Source organism: Pocillopora damicornis, chromosome 5 (assembly GCF_964200805.1).
Source record: "Pocillopora damicornis chromosome 5, jaPocDami1.2, whole genome shotgun sequence".
NCBI classification, from domain to species: domain Eukaryota; kingdom Metazoa; phylum Cnidaria; class Anthozoa; order Scleractinia; family Pocilloporidae; genus Pocillopora; species Pocillopora damicornis.
This window is the reverse complement of record NC_142674.1, coordinates 22,542,625-22,555,846: the sequence shown is the minus strand read 5'-3', so window position 1 is coordinate 22,555,846 and position 13,222 is coordinate 22,542,625. Positions and strand designations below refer to the sequence as shown.

The following is a 13,222-nucleotide window of genomic DNA, read 5'->3' as shown; positions in this document are numbered from 1 at the left end:
ATGATCAAGGTTCTGAATTTTTTTTCTAAGGACTTTAATAAGTAGAGTTTTTGCAAACGGCAGGTAGTAAACAAATAACCCATTTGTTTGCGAGATCGTAATGCTAATGTAAATCGTTTGTGAAGCTAAATGCCCCCAGAGGTAAAAAAAAATTGAAAAAAACTCCGTTGGGTTCCGAAAATAAACTTTTTCTTTGGATCTTAAATAATAAGGAAGTTATTTAACCAACATACTGAAGATATTGGAGAGGTTTAATAAAAAAAATGTCCGTGCCAATATTGCGTTGACGTAATTTATGCAACACTTAACAGAAATTTCAGTCATGTATTCAGAAATTGTGAAGGTGGAAAAGAAACAAATTTAAAACTGAATGAAAAATATATCCGACGTTGTGGCCAGCTTGACTCAAATTTGAACGACAAAATTTAAAGAACAATTTTGCGCAATCGATATTACGTACAACACTAAAAAGGAAAACTTGCGAAAATAAAACATTTAATGATCGTAGCTGACAACACAACGACTAAAACGAAAAAGGTTGGTTTAATATATCGCTAGTGTCTCTTGAAATTATAATTGAAAGAACCTGCCAAACGATTACCATCTTTCATTCAAGTTCGAAATTAGCACTTGGAAGCAAATAAATGTTTTAAAGCAATTAGCGTGTTCGATCTGAAATTTGTTATGAGACAATTTTTTTTTTGAAATTATGGATCTCATTTGTGTTTCAGGACATTTTCTCGTATCGAGCCCATAACCTTAATGGATAACAATATCCACTTCCACATAAAACATCTTTATCATATGAACCGTTCGGTGTCCGGCTGGTTTTTTTTCCCGAAGCTCACACGCGATGGCGCTGGTAGGGCCAGAAAACGGTACCACGGTCCTGTCTACGGCACCACGAGGAAAAAGAAGTAAAGAGAAAGACACGGCCATACGATAAAATGCTCCTCGACTAAGTGAAGTCTGGCCACACGAGAAAATATTTCGCTCAAGGTCATGAAGTACAGCATCAAGAGTAAACAAGACTTTGGGAAAATAATTTCCCGTCCGGTCCTCCCACTCAGACAATACGTACCTACACAGACATTGCCAATATCGAAGACACCTGCATAATTCACGATGAGGGCTATACAATCAACCTGGCAAACGCTTGTAAATATTCTCAACCCAAAAAACTACATCTATTCGACTGAAAAGATACCTAGTAATTAGTTAGTTCGTTTACGAACATTGAGGAAACATGAATCTCTCATTCTCCCAGCCGATTAAACCCATACTGTTCTCTGAACATTTGCTAAGGTGCTTGCAAGGAGGATTTGTTCAACAATCAAGAGCTTCTTTAGAAGTTGATCATTTCTTTTATTCTTGTAACCTCAATGTGTGATTCAGGGGTGATAATCGAAGGATAATTAGGATGCACGTCATTCTTAGGAGTCAGAGAATTAATATAAAGCTCACAATGAAAGGTTATGAGAATCTAGGACGTAATCACCAGAGAAAAAGCAATTATATCTTATATCAAAATATCCGAACTAGTTCAATAACAGAAATAGCTGAAATGTCGCAAAAGCTAAAGGATTTCTGTTTCAGTTTTCGCACAAGAATTGATGGCAAAATTCTCCGCCTTTACAACAATTTGCAACAGGCATAGTTCAGGAGAAATATCACAGAATTTGGAAAGAACAATCGATAGCTAACTTGGAAATAGAAACCGCTTTATTGTTTCAAAATCTTTTCTAAATAAACGCGTCAGTTTGGCGTGGATTGGTAACTATTTCAATCAAAATGTTCAAGAATGTCTTTTCAACGTGACTCTTACGTGACACCTTTGTCACTCCAATAACGGTCACGCACTCTCAGATAAAGCCTTAAACAGTTTCACCAAACTCCAAATAAGAAGTTTGTGCTCTCATCTCTTTACCATTTAGATACGAAAAGAAAAGCAATATTTTATCACCAAGCAGACTACATCAGTAAGTATCAAAGTTCTTTGTATATCAACGCATGTAGTTCTTTGTGTACGCGTCGTCTTAAGACGAAATATTCTTGCGTAACAACAACCTTCTGCTACAATACTCTTGTCACGCACTGCTTCAAAGGGCAATTATAAAATTCTTCTTCGCCCGAAGAGAGGAAAAATCACCCCTGTACAATACTTCCCACATGAAGGCCGTAAACGATCCAGTGATTCATTCTTAAACACCTCCAATACTTTAGATTTGTCTTTTTTCCTCTTCTTGTCCGCAGAATTCAATGTTCGGTATAGTTTTCACTTCAAGTCCATCGACTCAAGGTGCAACACTCAACCCTAACTCGACAGTGTATCGTCCTGTTCATGTTTCAAAATCTCAGCCTTTTAGTCTGCTGTTTGTGTACGTTTTACGCCAAACCAAATCCTTCAGGGCACTCGTCTACCGCCTTGTTGAGCATGGACCGTAGCTTGTCGTACGTCTCATAAGCTGGGAGATCCAGCTGGTTAAAGCTGAGATAAACAATCAACAACCACCATAAAATCTTTAATAAGGGATTTTTTTTTACTTTCGGGGAAGAGGGAAGGGGGAAGATGAAAAACAGGTCTGAGAAGGGGAGAAGGGAGGGGGCAAGAATAAGTATTTACCCGCCCCTCCCCTATCGATCCACCTATCCTTATGAAAACGTGTTGTCTTGGTGAACAATTGCGAAATTGCCACAGTATCTTGCCCTTCCTTACTAGACACCTGTACTGCAGGCTAAAACTAACCGTACAATGTGTGTACAGTGTTCCGTATAGAACGGAAAAATACAGTCAACCTACTGGAAGTATACAACATTTATGTTTTTGTATTATTACATCTACGAAACATCGACAACAACCTCTACAGAATTCTTATCGCGCGCTGCTACTAACGGCAGCATAGAACAATACCTTCTCCTGAAAAACACTGTCATAGAAAATGGAACGGAAAAAAAGCTCACCATGTGTGCGCAGAGGGCAACCTGTCCGTGGACCGATCGTCGCGATGAATCTGGAACTTTTGGAATCCATTCATCCCCTCCAAGGCACCAAATCCCTGTAAAGGAACTTTGCTTGTCCCTGTGACAAACTGAAGGAATTTTGCTCGGTCCGCCTGATCAAAAGAACGCAAGGCTCTCCAAAACCATTGGATCTGCGACAGAGTATCGAAGAAATCTGTTATCAAAGGTTTTACTCCGGGAATCAGATATCCCATCGGTATAAGCCACAAACTCAGAAGTTAAACAATGAACTTAGACAAAGGGGTCAGACTCGAGACTAGAAAAAGTGTCCCAAATTAGGTGTCCATTCAGTGAGGGTCAGAGATGCTGAGGTTGTACAATGAACCTCCACTAAGGGGACTCACTCAGGATCAGAAAGTGTCTCTTTTCAAGGGGGTTACAGAGACGGAGGTTTTACGATGAAACTCTACTTTAGAGACATCAAGCACAAGATAGTCAGTACTTGACATTTCGTACCTGTAATGAGTTCTCCGTGTATTTGTGGTATTCAGTGTTCGCTTTCAAGTCATCCAAGTCAATGTTTGGAAGCCCAGAGATCAACAACTCTAGTTCCTGTTCGTCGAAGATGGAAATCAGACGTTTGGGAATGATGTCGTAAAAACCTTCCAGAAAGGAGTCAAGCTGGTTCCTGATTGCTCCGGTCATTTTCATCTGGCACACTCTTTGTACGTACTCTTTCTTGTTTTCTTCCGTTACAGCGATGTTCTTTCCATTTTTTACCAATTCGCGGACTTCTGACAAACCGAATTCGTGAACCTGGAAAACATATTGAGGTTATGAAGTAATTTATGAATGCGAGTCGAAAGAAATATGGGGTTGCATCGGTTTTACTTCGATTCGTTTGATGACTGCTCCAGAAAATTTGCATCATATTCTAAACAATTCAGATGCAAAGGTAAACCATTTGATCACTTCGCTTCGTAATTGGATCAGGAAACTCGCACCATCCTCTGAACCAATTAGATGCAAAGGTACACCACTTGGTCACTTCGCTTCGTAATTGGTTCAGAAAACTCGCACCATCCTCTGAACCAATTAGATGCAAAGGTAAAACATTTGCTACCTAATCCCTGGGGTTTTCCCGCGCTTCAGACCGGTTAACCATCTTAACAGTTCTCGTTGGCTGGTTGCGACGTTAACCTCTTTTCTGATTGGAAGTTGTGATCAAATAGGATTTAGTTCTAAAAATTGCTTTAAAAAGCACTCTATAATACGAGTGTTACCTCAGTGCTAAACGTGAGTTCCATGTCGATATCACTGATGTCGTGTTCCAACAAGTAATGCAGACCCTGATACAAAGCGTAGTCGAACGACTCCAAGTCCGTGAAGTGCACAGCTTTGTCCAGGATGTGCTTGTAAAAGGAGCGCGTGAAGAAACAATCCAACAGCTTGTTGTCGTAAATCGCCTTCGCCACGATCCTGCCGACGAATTTAAAGTAACTCAGGTGGTTGGAGTTACAGTTGGAGCTTGCGTTGGGTTGATACGTTACTCTGTCCCCTGGGGAGGTGGTGAAGAGGGCATAATTAGGGTTGAACATCTCCCGGGACATGATCACGAACCATTCTCTCAGAAGTCCTCCGGCATCTTGTCCCTCTTCGCCTTCGAACACGACATACAGTCGGCTCTTCATCTCCTCTGCGCTTCGCCGGTGGAGCTCTCGATACGAGTCTTCGAACACGTGTTCGCGTCGGACGTGGATCGTAAGGTCGTCTCGTCGGATTCCTTCGTCGAGTCGTTCGAGCTCTTGACGGAAGAAACGACGTTTGACGTCAAAGTCGAGCACTCGTGTATGATCAACTAACACCGCGAACGGACCATCAGCCAGGTGAACAGTGGATTGACGTAGGATTTGGTTCAATACAGTACGGTGCTTTTCTGTAAAACAATAACAAACGTTCAAGCTTTCGAAAGAATTCTTCGCTTATTTTAGGGCCATGCGTCTCTTTTTTTTTTTCACGAGATTAACGACCTTTCCCATTTACCGTTTGAGAAGCTTGTGCAAAAAACTGAAAGATAATGTTCAGACCTCTACGTATACTTTAAAGACTGTTTTCATCTTCTTCTACCAAGGTATAAAAAAGTGCAAATGCTCCCCCTTTCTAGAAATATAGACCCAACACATGCATGCAATTACCCCAGTTTTCTTACCAGCGAATCGAAGGAACTTCTGTGTGTCCGATGGCAGATCTGCCGTCACAGACGTGACTGACATCTGTCGGTTTGGACTCAAGGGGCCCGGTGATAAAGGCCCGGGGGAGGCAGGCATCACTTCTGAGCTCAAAGACGATAATCGATGACCGGAGCGCGGTTGTTCGCCTTGACTTTGAGTCGAGGTGTTCTCCTAGAAAGATAAGCGAGGAAGAAAGTTGTCCCTTACTTTAACCTTTCACACCCTAACACTGGCATTCATTCTCCACACTGTTTTCTTAACATTTCCTCTTTTGACATTTTGCAAAGAGGGACTTCCTAAATCGGTGATCATAACCCTCATTACAGTGACCTTTACAATTGATTCAAGGGTGATACTGTAACGAGAAATAAGAAACCACTCACTCTTAGAGGTCAAAGGGTCAGTTATGAGAATGCCGCACCTCACTCCCAAAACAAATACTAATAATTACTGGAAAATTTTCCGACACCAAGTTTTTCTTAAAATAGTGCATAGGAAGGGACGCAAAACGAGCGAAAAAGGGTGATCAGCTGAAGCTTAACTCGCGGCAAATTTCTTCACCCCCTATTTTGTTTGATCCGCTGGTAATTTTGAAATAGTGAATATTTCTTGCTGCACTCAGAATTGGCTTTGTTAACACTGAAATTTTACCTTGTAAGTAAATAGGGTCAATTCATCGATTGATTCAGCATTTACATGCAAATCGACTGAAACAAGATACCGGATGGGTAAGTGGTTTACGCAAGAAGACTTAGTTTTAAAAAAATCGACCTGCTTTTAATAGTGGGACGTAATTTTTGGCGGGGTGGTTTTTGGCCTAAAATGGCAAAGTAATCAAGATTTTTGCAACGGTGACAACACTTTTTGGGCCTAGTTTTAAAGAAAGTACCACAAATGCAGTAATCACCTGTTTTTCAGTGCCGTGGACAAGAAAGAAAGCCTCAACAGCGGGTTGCAGTACCAATACAGCGTGACTGTCGGACGTTCGGCCCAACTCCGCTAAGCATTCGCCTAACGTCTCCCACAGCTCCTCCAGGGTGATCTGCTCGCTCAGTAGCGGTAAGTCGGGTTCGTTTGTACCTCCTGATGTCGACGCACCTGGTAAATGATCTAAAAACATTAGTTTTCCATGAAAATACGTTAATAATGCATTGGATTATACAACAAAGCATTCCGTCTTTATGCATTCTTCGTCCCCCTTCTTTAAAACATCAAAACAACTCACCTTCTCCCCCCTGAGCACTCCCATCAGATCTGCTTCCATCCTGACTCCTCCCCCCTTGAGGCGCCGGTTCATTCCGCGGTCCGCCAACCCTCGCTTGATCTCCGTGGTGTTCGGAGCGTAGAGCACGCATGTGCGAGAATGCTTCAAAGATGGCTTCCGCCTCGTTTTCTATGGCGGCTATCACAGCACCCAAACCACGCGATCCTTGCACGAGACGCTGGACCACTGAACTCTCATCTGTGACTGGAATTCGACATAAAATGTTGTAAGATACGGGCAGAACACGGGGCTGTATCGGATCTCAACCGAGTGTATGTTCTGGCTTGTAAGCAAATCCTCAGTGACTTTATAGGTAAAGTATTTGACCGGAAAAATCGGAACAGGCCTGCATTCAAATCTTCATGGTGGACTGGGAGTTTCTTTGACCCCCGCCCGTTACAAATGAAATCCTAACACTGCCACGATCAAAACATTCACTACCCCTACTGCTTGTCATATACTTGTAATCATCTTAGCCTCGAGAGTTTGGTGTTAACTCTTTCACTCCAAGATCTACTTAGTAATTCTCCTGACTACCTATCATACAATTCTTATGATGTTAGTTCGGAGAATTTAGTATCGGATCAACTAATTATCCCCAAATTGATATTATTCTTTTTTCTCATCACTTATCTGGTTGATATTATATTGATATTGTAAGGAGAAATTCTGTCTTGGTCACGCATGGGAGTTAAAGGGTAAAATCAAACATTATCCCCTAGTTGATGTTGTTCGTTTTTCTCATCATCTTTACGCGCAAAAATTGAGGTCGTATTCGAAGGAAGAAAAAAAAATTAGATCACACCTGGGAGTAAAAGAGTCAAAAGTTTCTATAGTTAATCTTTAATTCCAGTCCAAATTTTCGTGAATAAAGAGTGCAAACTCACCCCTCCTCTGTGCACTTCTTGTTCTTGCCGACGTCGTTCCAGATGCAGTCTTCCTTGCCGCTTCTCTCAGCTGAAGAATCACTTTAAGAACTCTCAGTAACAGCGCCTGACTGGAAGTCTTGCAGGTAAGAGCGGGCATGGACGGCAGATGAAGATCGTACCGCACTTGTCTATTTTGTTGCCTGGCCCTCGAGCCAGCAGGCATGGTCGCCCAGCCAGATTGGTGACCGCCCCTTGTTGGCCTACGAGGAGCACTGGGAAGTACTAGAGAGGCCGGTCTCTTACCTATGAATTAAAAGAAGTTGTGATCTGTTAGCCTAAAATAATAATCTATCTACTGGAAATAAAAATCATACGACTGTAGTGACTGAAACATGCAACGTTTGCCAAAAGTGGTGCTTGGTCCCTGTTCTACAACACTACGACGAGAAAAAAAAGTGAAAACACGACAACAGGGGTGTCGACTAGCTATGAAAACTGGTCATGATAATAAAGTCATTGGGTGAAAGGAGATGGTCATCACAAAGATGAGGCTGGATTAACGACTTTGAAAAAATAGTACATGGATTATTTCACGTCATAGCTATCGCGCAGAGAGGAGCGAATGTCTTCCGTTGAGGTCTGGTACAATCTCTTATTCACCTGCCTTAGACGAAGCTCTCATTTCTCGTTCAATTAAATTGGAAAATACAAACAAGGTTTCATCTTCACCTTTCTTAAGGTCAGATTCGTCCTTCGGTGGAGCATTCCTGTTATGTTCAATCAATTCACTCAGTAGCACAGCAATGTTCTCTTGCAATGTCTGTCCAATTCTCCGAGCTCCCTCCAATAACAGCTGTAAAACACTGTCACGAGTTTGCGGGTTCAGGCGAGAAACTTGGAGCAGAAGTGTGGTCGCATCCTCAAGCCCTTCTTCCGAGCACATCCCAGAAGTAAGGACGTTCACTACCAGTCGCAACTCCCCTTCCTTTACTATGGACGTTTTCTGGTCTGGAATCTCCTTACCCGCGGCCTCCGCCTCTACTGTAGCTGTCGTAATTGTCAGCAGCGAGCTTTCTTCATTAGAAGCCGGAGCATGCAGACCAAGAGGGGGTGTCACTTCGACTATCATGGGCTCCACCATCCCTGGATGAGAAGAAGTCTCGCTGGGGTGGGACAGCAGCTCGTCAACAGACCCACCGTCGAGTGATTCCACCTCATGTGGTTCGCCTCCCGCTTCAGATGAGCGTTCGACGATTAGCGACGAAGCTACTGACTCAGTCTCCGAGCAGGGGGTATCAACAGTCACGTGATGAGGTGTCCCACTATCCTCTGGAACTGACACGGTCACATTTGTCACGGTTCCTGTAGAATTCATAGATTGGGTGACCGGTTCTCCTGTCGGCGCCTGCGCTGAAGTTTCAGCAGGGACTGCTTCAGTAGCCGCAGTTTCGCAGCTTTCAAATTTTCTGCTTGATTTTACGGGCACGTCTGGAAGCGCCGCAGACGTTACTGATAACAATCGCAAAAGCTTGTCTGTCACCACGACGCTTCCTTGTACGACAGGTTCATCAAGTGCACCTAAGAGCTGTCCAATAGGCGACGAAGAAAACTCCTCTAAAGGTGAATCATTCGTCGCAGATAAACTAATTTGACTCGCACTTGTTTTTGCTGCACTTTTCCCTTTTCTTCCGCTTCCAGCGGTATCAAGTTTGAGCAATATATCCCAAAAGTCTGTGCTGTCTTGGGAAGCAGAGCCCGCCGCTTTTCCCTCTGTCGACGAACTATCATCTTTACTACATGACGGATGCAATTTTGCGGGCGTTTGAAACGGAGCAAAACTAGCAGGAAAGCTTTTCGCTAAGAACAATAACGCGTCGAGAACATGCTTACAAACGAACTGCGAAGCTTGAGGGTGTATGCTAACGAGCGTGTTGCGTTCTTGTCCGACTTTTCCTTGCCGCTTAATAGCAAACACATTTGTCCGTGATCCTAAAGACGTGCGCACACCGAACGACAGCCACGATTGTTGCTTTGACGCTTTAGAATCAGAAGAACTCTGTTCCCGAGTGAGCAAGTACTCATCGAGTCTACAAGGACTCTCGGTTCTCACAGGCTCAGACATCGACGAAGACGACGCCTCCGCGTGTGATGAACTCTCTCCGCAAGGAACAGGGCAAGAACCGTCTGAGGTTTGCCCGCTAGTTCTCCTTAGAATCGAAATCATGGCACTTATAAGCCATGTCCGAGTTTCCTCGTGATAGCACAGATTTCTAAGCACTTTGTGCAAACGTCCAGTATTTAGGCGAGGTTCCTCCACGAAGAGAAGCACAAGGAGGCACACCAGAGCCTCGTGATCCAGTAAATGACGTCCAACTATCTTACGGTTTGGAGGAGGGAGGTACGAAGGACCGTTCGAAAACCCTGTACCCCTGCTACTTAACCCACCACCCGAGGGAAGCAGTCTGGCAAAATGGGACCCTCCTCCGTGGCGTGACAAGGCGGAGTGACGCAATAGAGCTGAAATCGCCGATGCTCTGTCTCCACTTCCGAAGTTAAAACGCTCCTGAAGCAGCCTGTGATGCCTGGCTTCTATCTCCCTCCGTAGGGTCTGGGCCTCGGAGGCTAAGTCAGTTGGTAGTAAAGGAAGAAGAGAGTCGTCGATGTCTGCCAAAACTGTTTGCCTCAAGGAGGGGGCGAGGTTACGAAGGAAAGAGCCCGGATCAACAGCTTGCTCAGGAGTGGCTGTTTGGTTGCGCCGTCTTTCTTGCTCGATGCGTTGCTGCTGAAGGACCTGAAAACCAAAAGAAGAGAAGTTAAGCCTTACAACTATTGAAGTGACTAGCATCTAATTTCTCCTTCCACCTTCAACCCTGAATCAAACTTCAAGGTCACAAGGAGAAGAAAAAAAAAAAATAAGATCACCAACTAAAGAAGCTCTTGATTGCCGAAAAAATTCTCCTTGCGAGTATCTAGAAAACACAAGAGGTTCCCGATTGTTCCACAGATTCTCCTTTCCAGTATCGTTAGAATATATAAAGAACATTAAGGAGAATATGCATACATAGCATTCTTGCACCTGGGTAGGACTCTGGCTAATCTCAGTAGCACCCAACACAACATCAAGTTTTCCCAAAACTTTACTGCTACCCCTTCCAACTCTTACGTGTAGAGGAGCAATCTAAAGGTCTGCTGTCTTGCTAAAAAACACAGCACAACGACTATGGCTGCTGGTATCAAATATATCTCAAATAGTACCGCCGCAAAATACCCTCTAAACCTGAACAGCGACACTGTTAAAGAAAAGGGAAATTTAGCGATACAAAACACTAACGTAGGTTGATGTCTTACTTTCCCTCAAAGCCCATGACTCCACCTGCCAAGCATCAATTACGTACGTTCGCGGTTCATAAACTGCGAGATTTAATCACCGAAAGAAAGCTACATTGTAACACACAAACAAGCAATAAGAAGGCTTCACTGTGGGAGAGACACGCACGTTATTTCAGAATTGTATAGTGCTGTTAAGCTAAGGAGTAATTTCAGTCGAATATGAAAAGTTCACTTTAGTTGGATTAAGGCGAAGAACATTTTGGCGCTTTTGACGTATCTGTCATGAAGTTCGCAAAATTAAGCACGCAAAAACCTACAGTAAAAGTAAAATTGCAAAGTATTCATTCTCAGGAGACAAGTAGACGCACCTCTTCTTGGACATCCGGAGGCAAAGCTGCCAGAAATTCAGGGCTCACATTGAGGTCAGTGCTCCCCTCATTCTCGTCTGCTGCAGTGTTCCTCTGTGAGGCTGGAGGGGGATGCAGGCCTAACTGCTCAGCAAGCACTTCACGCCGAATAGCCTCTGGCAGGGCCTCCAGAAACGAAGGGTCGACTCCGTCAGGGATGGGGACCCCATCTATTGTTAAAGCTGCAGCTTCTCCACTAGTGCCCGGCTGCTCCGAATCCGCTGCAGGCCCAGCTTCTGCTTCTGCCTCTGATGTTGGTGTGGTAATGACGGCTTGAGGAGGTTCTGTAAGGTCAGCTGAGTGAGAGAAGAGATCTAAATTTAACCCATTATGTCAAAGAGTGACTAACAGTCAGTTTTCTGTTCAATAATTCCCCCCCCGCCCCAATCACATATTAAGGTAACAAGAAGAGAGGAAAGGACCACCAACTAAAGCAGCCCTTGATTGTTGAACAAACTCTCCTTGTCAGTACCTTAAGCAATGTATAGGAAACAGTATGGAGAATATCCATTAAGGTGTTGGGATGTAAATGGTTAAGCTTTCAAAACATAACCACAGGAGAAGTTCAATATCTTTGCATAATGATATCTTGTATAGAATGCCAACAGATATCTTCATCAAAACTTACCACTTGCTACCATAGTCATCCCTTCTTCTTCAAGAGCCATGGGAGAAGAATCACCCTCTTGCTCTGCAGCCTCTTGCTCTGCAGCCTCTTGCTCTGTGTTTTCCGCTTCAGTAAGTGAACCCAGATGGCTCCCGATAGCTGGTGTAGCAGCCTCCTCTCCAGTACTCACACTGGCGGCTTCCGCTGTGGCTGCACTGATGATATCTTGAACAACAGAGCTAGCAGGTGTAGCAGGTACTACTGCCGGAGACACAGACGAGGGATGTTGTTCACTTTCACTGACAGGGGTAGAAGTCCTTACCATAGCTTGATCAGTGGATGCCGCTGGAGCCTCTGTGGAAGTTTCACCCATGTACATTCGTATTAGCATGGATGCATCTTCTGTGGGTGTTGGCTCGGATGGCGTAGCTTCCACCTCTGTCGCTGTATCTGCTGGCTGTTGCTCAACCTGCATCACTTCACTCTGTGCTTCAGATGCACTCGTTGCCTCTCCTTCTGTACTCTGTTCCTCGACAGCCGTGGATGACTCTCCATTACTCTCCTTTTTACCCTGCTTCTTCTTCTCTTCCTCCTCCTTCTTGGCAACAGCAGCTTTTGCCTGAGCATCTGCTTTCTTTTTCTGCTCTTCCTCCCTACCTTTGGCGATCTCTTCAGCTTGATGTTTCAACAGGACGGGCAAGATTTCAGGCTTCACCGCAGCCACGCAGTAATGAACGCCTTGTGCATCCAAAATCTGGCCTTCTTCAGCCCAACGACTTAGAGCAGATGGCACAGAAGACGGAGCACCTTCATTGAAGTTTTCAAAGAAGATTTCATCTGGTCCACCATCTTCAGTGCTTCTTGCTATAACTTGAATCTCATCTTGAACCAAATGCCTGCCTCTGTGACTTGCACCTGTAAGGAAAATAATTCTTTTAAACTGTCTTTCCTCGAGACTCAAGTGAACGTCACTGTCTATAAGCGATATGAATCTTCAATGTTGTTAACAGCTATAATTCGAGAAAATTTCGACAAACGAACTTAGATTGAGAATGGCGAACTCTCTGCCATTTATTTATCAACCTTACAGAGTGGCGCGAAAGTCAAGTGACGTGTCAGCAGCTGATTGGCGATATCAAACACAAGTGAAAAATTATCGTAATTTAACGCGTGTGTAGTCACGGCTTTTTTTGTCAGGGCTGACAATCCTTGTAAAACACAACAGTTTATAGAATAAAATCTACTTAACCCTTTAAGCCCAAAGAATGACTAGTATCTAATTTCTTCCTACAATATCACTCCTGAATCACACGTTAAGGACATGAGAATGAAGGAAATGGTCACCAGGGAAGGAACATTTTGATTGGCAAACAAATTCTCCATGTCAGCACCTTAGGAAATGTATAAAGAACAGTATGGAGAATATGCATACTGATGTTAGGGTGCAAAGGGTTAAAGCATCGATTAAAGATGACAATGTACGAGCGTAGCTCTTTGGTTTGCTCTTTCTCTTAGCCAATCACAGCGCGTGTTATATCAGCCATTAGCCACAG

General features: G+C 43.7%; 1 protein-coding gene across 2 annotated transcripts in view; it reads right to left on the bottom strand.

Moving 5' to 3' along the window:
- Nucleotides 1–1,704: 1,704 nt before the first annotated feature.
- LOC113685976 (E3 ubiquitin-protein ligase HUWE1) overlaps nt 1,705–13,222 on the bottom strand; it is a 46,811-nt gene continuing 35,293 nt past the window's right edge. The window contains exons 51-61 of one of the 2 annotated variants that reach the window (XM_089206771.1): nt 11,691–12,584; nt 11,024–11,358; nt 8,055–10,116; nt 7,344–7,628; nt 6,418–6,660; nt 6,100–6,302; nt 5,171–5,363; nt 4,245–4,897; nt 3,478–3,777; nt 2,962–3,152; nt 1,705–2,488 (exon numbers count right to left, since the gene is read on the bottom strand). In XM_089206771.1, coding sequence (XP_089062897.1) covers nt 2,386–2,488; nt 2,962–3,152; nt 3,478–3,777; nt 4,245–4,897; nt 5,171–5,363; nt 6,100–6,302; nt 6,418–6,660; nt 7,344–7,628; nt 8,055–10,116; nt 11,024–11,358; nt 11,691–12,584 — 5,462 coding nt within the window. In that variant the 3' untranslated portion in view covers nt 1,705–2,385. The remainder of the gene's footprint in view (nt 2,489–2,961; nt 3,153–3,477; nt 3,778–4,244; nt 4,898–5,170; nt 5,364–6,099; nt 6,303–6,417; nt 6,661–7,343; nt 7,629–8,054; nt 10,117–11,023; nt 11,359–11,690; nt 12,585–13,222) is intronic. The other variant, XM_089206772.1, reaches the window with a different exon arrangement.